The sequence below is a fragment of the Mugil cephalus genome, chromosome 12 (genome assembly GCF_022458985.1).
Source record: "Mugil cephalus isolate CIBA_MC_2020 chromosome 12, CIBA_Mcephalus_1.1, whole genome shotgun sequence".
NCBI lineage: Eukaryota > Metazoa > Chordata > Actinopteri > Mugiliformes > Mugilidae > Mugil > Mugil cephalus.
This window is the reverse complement of record NC_061781.1, coordinates 9,513,506-9,521,571: the sequence shown is the minus strand read 5'-3', so window position 1 is coordinate 9,521,571 and position 8,066 is coordinate 9,513,506. Positions and strand designations below refer to the sequence as shown.

At 41.2% G+C, this 8,066-nt stretch overlaps 1 protein-coding gene across 1 annotated transcript; it reads right to left on the bottom strand.

Moving 5' to 3' along the window:
* Window positions 1-734: 734 nt before the first annotated feature.
* Window positions 735-7,989, bottom strand: LOC125018009 (pyridoxal kinase-like). The gene is made up of 11 exons (XM_047601609.1): window positions 7,729-7,989; window positions 6,722-6,776; window positions 4,270-4,374; window positions 4,075-4,158; window positions 3,956-3,990; window positions 3,703-3,788; window positions 3,529-3,574; window positions 3,328-3,439; window positions 3,071-3,207; window positions 2,747-2,813; window positions 735-1,918 (listed from the first exon to the last, which is right to left on the bottom strand). Exons 1-11 carry the CDS (start codon window positions 7,807-7,809, stop codon window positions 1,791-1,793), a joined length of 936 nt encoding a protein of 311 aa, XP_047457565.1. The 5' UTR covers window positions 7,810-7,989; the 3' UTR covers window positions 735-1,790.
* Window positions 7,990-8,066: the final 77 nt, after the last annotated feature.

Below are 8,066 nucleotides of genomic sequence, written 5' to 3'. Positions count from 1 at the left end.
TCCTGAGCAGGTGCGTGTGTTTGATTATCTTTTGACCTCTTTAGCCCTCTGCTGGTGTATATACATAACTGCACATAACCTCGGAGGTGAGACAACCCGAGGGATCAGAGAAGAACCTTGTTGTACACACACTCCCTCTGCGAGAGAAATCTGGACATCTGGCATTTTATCTAGATGAACTGGTGGAAAGACATTCATTGAGGCTACAATGAAGATGTCTTCGCTTTGTTGCTGTATTCAAGTTACAGTTTGGCTGGTCTGTTTATCTGGGCTAATGCTGGCTATTCCCACTCTGGATTAGTATTGGCAACACAAAGCTGCGTCACCTGACCCTAATCACACAATATAGCAAGCGCCTGGCAAGACCACTAAGATTTACGATTTACCCACCTTTATTCTTTTATGTCTTCACACATTTCATGTTGAAATGCAGGATAAAGCTCTTTTTTTTTTAACAGAAATAATAATAATTATTTCAATTACATTTCAATGTATGTCTTTTGTCACTTTCACCATTATCACTGTCAGTAGTTTTGATCCTGGGCAGCTGTTTTCCTATTGCCATGATATTCACATCCAATTTAATTTGGGGACGTTTTACAAAAGTAAATAAAAAGCTTATGAATTAATATTAGAATGCAGAAGTAGGAAAATATAGTCAGGGAACACTAAGGTCCCTCATATGTAGCACCTGGTAGTCCTAAAAGTGTAAAACAAATACAAAAAAAGCACAGTTTCAGTAAAAGACTAATCATTTATTATTTCTGTTCACATATTGCTCTATACCTGAGCAGCAGCTCGAGGTTTGGCACTTGACTTTCTAACATTATGTGTAAGGATCAATTATTAGAGCACAAAAACATTCACAATCAAAGTTTGTCTTTCCTAACCTCGTTAAGGCTATTAAACAGTGCGACTCTTTTCTTGATATATGACAACGGCTGAAAATGCAACAATGGTTGTAAGTCAATAGATTATCTGTGCAAATACCTCAATTTGAGATGTTTAAGACATGGATCTAACTAGTTCAAGAAAGCGTTGCATAATTAAAAAAGGAGGTGAAAAACCATTTCAGAAAATCGATTAAAGGTCCTACCGTATGCTTGACATCAATCATTGTCATGATTATCATTAAAATTACAGTTTGTCCACAATAAAGTCAGCTACAGTACATGTCCCAGCACTCGTAGTGCATCTAATCTCAATGTATAAGGTAGCAACACTTGATAAAACATTCAAGTGGATTTTAAGCACATTGCATGCATTCATAACATTTTATTAAAATAATTTCAGTAAAATTCGCACAGTGCTTACACACTATGCCTTGAGCATTTTTTAATTTTATAACAATAGTAAATGAATGTGCTTATGCCTTGTAAGCAAAATACTATACGTACAAGTGACTAGTTTTGACCACAGTCAAAGCTAGTCAAGTCATGGTCATGCATACGTCGTTGGTGGTTCTTTTTAACGGGAATGAGTTGTTTTTTTTATTCAAGACAGTATTTCACTATATTAAAACTAAACATCACTTATGTCCATTTTTTGTTTGGAAGGGCAGGATGTATACACAGGCCAAATACAGACACATATGGCAGTAATTCCAGTGTGTTTGTGAGCAGAATGTACATACAAGAAATCCTGTTGACCACTCATGAAAACATAGTGGTACCCCCTCCTCAAGAGATTCTGTAAGGCAGAGACAAGTGACGGTCTTTTGATGTGAAAATCCCAACTGGCCCCGATTTGAAGCAGACCTGTACCAGCACAGCATAGAATGATCACAGTCTTCAGTGTGAAGACTTCTGCAAAACCTTAGCTTCCACTACTATGGCAGGATTCTCGATGTCGGCCTTGCTCTGAACCATCCTCAGCTCCAGCTGTGCAGGAGTGGGCCTTTTCCCGGGGCCAGCCACCTCTGAAAGAGAAGAGAAGGACAGCAACTGAAGGAAAAAAACACTAGTTTTTACTATAGTTTACTAATCAACCGAGAAATCCAGAAAGGATCATTCTCGTCTTGTAGCTTTTTAAATGCATTTTAAGACTCTTGTCTCTCTTCTTGTATGTAATGGCTTTTACTTTACACCAAATTTGTTAAAGATGGCCTCAGTGATTGTAATCCAATACACTGTAATATCTCCTCAAGATCCACTGGCTGTTCATTCTGTGTGTAGTGGCAAAAACTCCAGTGTTTGTACAGGTCCTGACTACTAAAGAGGAAAAAAGAGGCTAAGACTGATCCCTGCAAAACTCCACTCGCCCCAGTTCTCATGCACAGGACAGGGGGAAGGGGAGTGCAGGCGGTGGGGATGGGCAATAGAGGGGATTATGGCCAGGCAAGGGGTGGGAGCTGCTTTTAGACTGACGCAGCGATGGCTACGGAGGCTGCCGTTACTGCTTGGATAACGTTTATTTTGTTATTTTGGAGTAGAACTAAGATAAGCTGGTGCTGTGTCAGCTCTAGTAGTGTGAGAGACGTGAGTGTCTCCGTTTTGAGCCACAGGTTGGGCTTTGTGGGTGTTAACTTTGCAGCAGTAACTGTAGCAAACCTTTGCTAGCCCATTATCCAGCTGAAGTTTTTTATATTACTGCCATTGAATGACATCACTTGCTAATACTGTGGCCGTGGCATCTAGATATTTAAAGTATTGATGAACAACGGGATGGAGCAAAGACTGTTCCTTGTCCAGTAAACGTCTTAGTAAAGAGGCCTCATGACAAAATGAAGTGAATTAACACACCCTACCCTGGGCATAAGTAATGGTCCTCTTAATCACATGGTGCATTACTGAAATCGTCTTTTCACAGGCAGCCTGTAAAAAGACAAAGGAACACCGGGTTATCCACAAATTATCCACAAATTTTCAATGGCTACACACTGATCAGCCACAACATTAAAACCATTGGCAGGTGAAGTGAATGACATTGAGTCAGACACCACAGGACGACCTCAGAAGGCCTGTGATCATTCCCAGATGAGTCAGAACTGTTTTGCAGGCACAAGACCTAAACAATATTAGGAAGGTGGTTATAATGTTGTGGCTGATCGGTGTACAGTCGTGTTACAGACCTTAAGGTCGTTGGGGTGGTGGTGAGTCCAGGCTAGCAACAGGGCAGCAAACAGGTCTCCTGTTCCCACAAATACAGCATCAACTTTGGGGATGTCCATGCAGATTTTCTGAATAGAGTTGGTCCCATCTGGTTTTGCTGCAGCGTGCAGGATAGACAGGGTCAGGGACAACTGTTATATAAATATACATACAGAAACTTCCAAAATGTCTTCTTTAATAGCGCTCTGCCTGGGGGAAAACTGCTCAGATACTTTACTTATTTTTTGGCTCCCGAGGGCCACCAGGAACTGGTCCCCCAGTTTTGAGGGCAGGTCAGTGCTTGTGAGAACCACCGTCTCTGGACCCATTTTATGAAGTAAGTCCATCACCTGAAGAGAAGACACCATTTCTCAAATTTATGTTTCAAAGGCAAAAAAACTAAACAAAAACAAAACACAGGAAATGTTAAGGGACTCACCTCAACAGCATCTTGTTCTGTGTTAATCTTCCTGCCAGTTAACAGTCTAGGGGCAAACAAAAAGTCACAGATGTACCAATCACAGGACAAATGAAACACTCATCATCCCTACACTAATTTCTGCAAGTTTAATCATTTAGTCTTTCATATTTCTCCTTAAAAAAAGGCTCTCACTCTGCTTCAAACTGGTTGGGGGTGAGGATGTCGGCCAAAGGCACTACTTTATCCTTGTAGACGGGCAGCAGGTGCTCTGGAACGTACTAGAACAGGTGGCAAAGACAAGTTTCTTTAACTTTTTAAAACTGCTCTGGGAAAATTAAATCAGCTAAATTAAAATCAGCTATTTATATAGTGATGTGAATGTCACAAAGGCACAAAAAGGACACAATATGAGCTGTACAGTAAAAAGGAAAAACAAGAAGCTTACCATAACGCCCTGGTCTCCCATAACAGGATCACAGACTGAGGAGAAGAAATCTCAAAATTAAACTTCAGACCCGTGCTATCGTTCACATTTCAAAATGAAAAAGTAAATCTTTCACTCACCATACACTAAGCTGGGATTGGCCTTCTTCAGCTCCTGAATAATATCAACCACCGTCTCCAGGAAGGACGTGTCCCTGCTGTACCCTTGAGGAAACAACATAATGACAGTGAAAGGAAAATAGCCAAGTCTCGTACACTTGGAAATGGCTCGCAACTCTTTGACCAAGTCTAAGAGGAGTCGCTCCGTAGACTCACCTGTGAGGATGTAGTCATAGTGATTCACTTTATTGAGCTTGATGCCCTCATACAACACATTCAGCTCCTCTGCTGTCAGGACCTGTCCCTTCCAGTGGCCATAGCCTGGGAAGAGAGAGAAAACAGACCAGATCTTACAGTTCTTGATGCTGACTGGATAATGCTGACAGAATTCAGGCTTTCGAAGTGGAAAAAGTAACATCACATTCTGATTCAACACTTGAAGATCTTTTTAGAATCCAAACTCATGGAACTAGTTAAACTGATTGTATTGCATTACCCCCGCTGTGCAAAAGTCCTAAGCAGAGGTTCCCCACCTTGCTTTCTCCTTTCATCCCCTCAACTCCCCCTGCTGAGGTCCCTCTCCCCCTTTTAAAATTTTTTTTTTTGTTGGTGTCCAGAGCCAAGCGGGGGCCTCTACACTCGCTGAATGGGTCGCTTGTATCCTTGCTGCCAGCTCCCTCCTTTCTTTGCGCCCCTTTCACCAATAACCTAGAATAACCCCTCAAAGGCTGTCCTGACTCCAAATGATTAGAGGTCCAAAATGGACACAAACACGCTCTGGTATACTGGAGGGCCGAGTTCACACGGAGCCAAAACTTGACCCTGAGCCAGTGAGTGGACCTCCAGCAGCTCACAGCAAAGTAGAAACATGTGCTGTGGTTAGGATCCGTGTGTAAATGAATGCCTCCTCTGAGAGTGAACATTGGTGAATATTAATGTTGTTTACACGCACTGGTACGCACTAGGTTTAGCATTGCAGTCTCACAGTGGTGGCGTTTGTTCTACATGTACAAAATGGACCGTTCTATTCTTTGAGAGGAGCAGATACTAATTTTTGACTGGTGTGATTTCTGTTGAAAAGAGTGAAAAATGTGCTCCTGTGGAGAAATCAGAATTCTTCACATGACTGAGAAGGCTCTCAGGGATCCAGGTCACATCAACAGTTCCCATTGTTTCACTTTGTTTTTTGGATTCACATTCTTCTGGTATATGAACCCCGGATAATAATCCTACCCTCTCTGCAGGTGTCTTGAACTCCAAGATTAAAAGTCTAATAGTTTTATTTAAAGGGAAGAGTATCAAACTCTTGTATCGTGTGATTGTTATACAGTATATCTGTGTGGCAGTTTTAAGCATTAAGACTGAGTATTCTTCCCTCCAGGTGTTTAGAAGAGTATTAGGACACGATCACAACCATGACAAGTGTTTTAAATGATCTTCTGATGTCATTAGAGGAACTAATGGTGTATTTATTGCACAAGGGACAAACGGGGGCTAATGGACATTGTGCCTGATCAACGATTTGCTTACAGAAGACTCAGAAACACAAACATTATCAGCTCCAGTGACGTGCTAAATGGGATTAATAACACAATACAGGGTATAAATAATGACAATATATGCTTCTGTGATACTGTATGATAATATTAATGGCGTACGGTAAAATAACATAAATTAAACGTCTGCACTGATGGGATCTTGGCTGTGTTCAGCTGTCTTAAAATAATGACAGTATACAGATCATGTATTTTAAACCAGGAAAAAAAAGAGATAGGAGCTTAAAGTCTGGAGGGGAGTTCCCAGAATGGTGAGGTTAATGACGTGGTTCACGGAAAAAATACTTCTAGTTAAATACACGACCCCCTCCCTCCCACTGCCTAACCTGATTGTGTTCTACTGAATAAGACAAAGCATACATACACAGAGCGCATCCAAAGGTTTCTGTGCTAACAAGGCAAAGTACGCTGACAGTGATTAACTCTGGAGATCACAGAGGAGTCTTCTCGTGATGCATTTGTGTTCACAGTCGGCATCTCAAAATCCAACGAGGGGAGTGTATTCTTAAAGCCTAACTAATCGGTTGAAAGCATATCTTTACTGAGAAAAACACAATGTTTTTGAACCTGGTCCTGCAGCTAGTGCTGTTTTTCTTTCCATTCAGCTCTTTTAATACAACACGCTGAAATGTTGTTGCACGCCCACCCCATGGCAACAGCCTTTTCCGGCAGAACAATGCAGCTTGCACAAAAACTACTGCCAGAAAAACATGACAAATAGTCTAACGCGGAGACATTGTGTCCAATTTTTTTCAGATTCAAAAATTACATTGAAGACATAAACTGCAATTTTTCTAATACAAGTACATACTAATCCCAGGGTTCACACAGTTTTAGTAAGAGTTGTGGACGTTGACACAAAACTGAGACCTAGAACTAGAAATTGCACTGTTTTATTAAAAAAATGTCTGGTTGTTCATTGAATGTAATCAGTGCCATGACATACTTGTATTTCTTTGTACTAAAACAAAGCTAAACATTTGGAGTTATTTACAGGTTAGTACACTACTGTGTTACTGGTCCAGCTCCCTTGAGATCAAACTGTATGTGGCCCCTGAACTAAAACGACCCTGATCTACGACATGACATGTAGTGACAAACACTCAGCCAACCTGTGTGATTGGAGAACTGTACAGAGTTGATGGAGTCCACTTCAAAGCCCAGAACCTGAGAAAAAAAGAACGAAGCAGCTGTGAACACACGAGAACAATGAGGTCTGTACAATGAGCTTTACTGTGGGAACGGCACCGGGTCCCTGTTCTACAGATCATTTACAGCTTCTTTTTTTTTTTTAATGCTGTCTTGCTAATAGTGTCTGAATATTTTCTCCTGTACTTAAAACATCCCTCTCGGTTTACAACGAGTTTAGCTATAAAAACCAGTTGGAGATAAGAACGACACAAGGGACACTCATGACAGCTTTAATTGCCTCTGCAGAGTCATGCAGGGCACATTTAAACTGTGCCTTTCCTCGTGATGCACAGAACAGAACAGTCAAAAGAAAATATACACGGTCACTATTATGGATATACTAACTCATCCTTGCTATAATTCACATAAAAAATTTAATTTGAACCACTGTGTAGTAAGTGTGGTTCCCAAATTAAACACTTAGTGCTGTGCTTTAATACTGACTATACGTTCTGTTTATTTTATTATTATTATTTTATAATTTGTGGCAAATTAATTGTAATACAACATTTCAGCACCACCTCCAACTTTTAGCAGCGGCTCTTATCTGATACCTGTAGCTACCGCTGTGCACAGTGTCCAGGGTCAGAGGAGGAACTGGATGTATGTTGAAATGTGTCATTTCATGTAATTTCCACTATTCTGCAGGACGTTTTGTCACACTGTTAAGGTTGCAGAAACCGTCTCTCAAGCCAAGTGGTCAAAGAGTAAAATGTGGAAATGGGCCTGTAATCTCCGAGCAGAAAAAGGTCGCTGATGTTTTTTGTGTGTGAATGTAATTGTCTTCTCAAATTATAGGACGGTCTCGCTGTGTCCCAATGACATATTTCAGGCTGTTGAAATTTTTTTTTCTCTTGCCATTTATCCCCTTCCTCACAGCGTTCAGGGCCGTGTGAACCTCGACCGAGATGTATGATCCTGTTCTTACCTGCAGCGGGAATGTTGCCGACTTGTTCCCCACGTATCCCCTGACAACATGACTCTGAATGGACAGCACACGACACTCCATTACCGCAATGTGCCTTTTAAAAAAAACAAACAAACGGGAAATTGCGCAATATATCCTAAAGCAGCATCAAATTCTGCACAGGCTGTCACACGCTGAAACTCAGCACGAGGGAAACAAGTCAAACAGGACGGAAGCGGCGCTGCTGGTAGTGACATTTACAGTTTTTCTTCAGGCTGCTAGAAGGACACCTAAAGTGGTGCATTTACACGCCCCCTATGAATGTGGGAGACGCCAGTTTCGGGAAAAAAAAAGGAAGT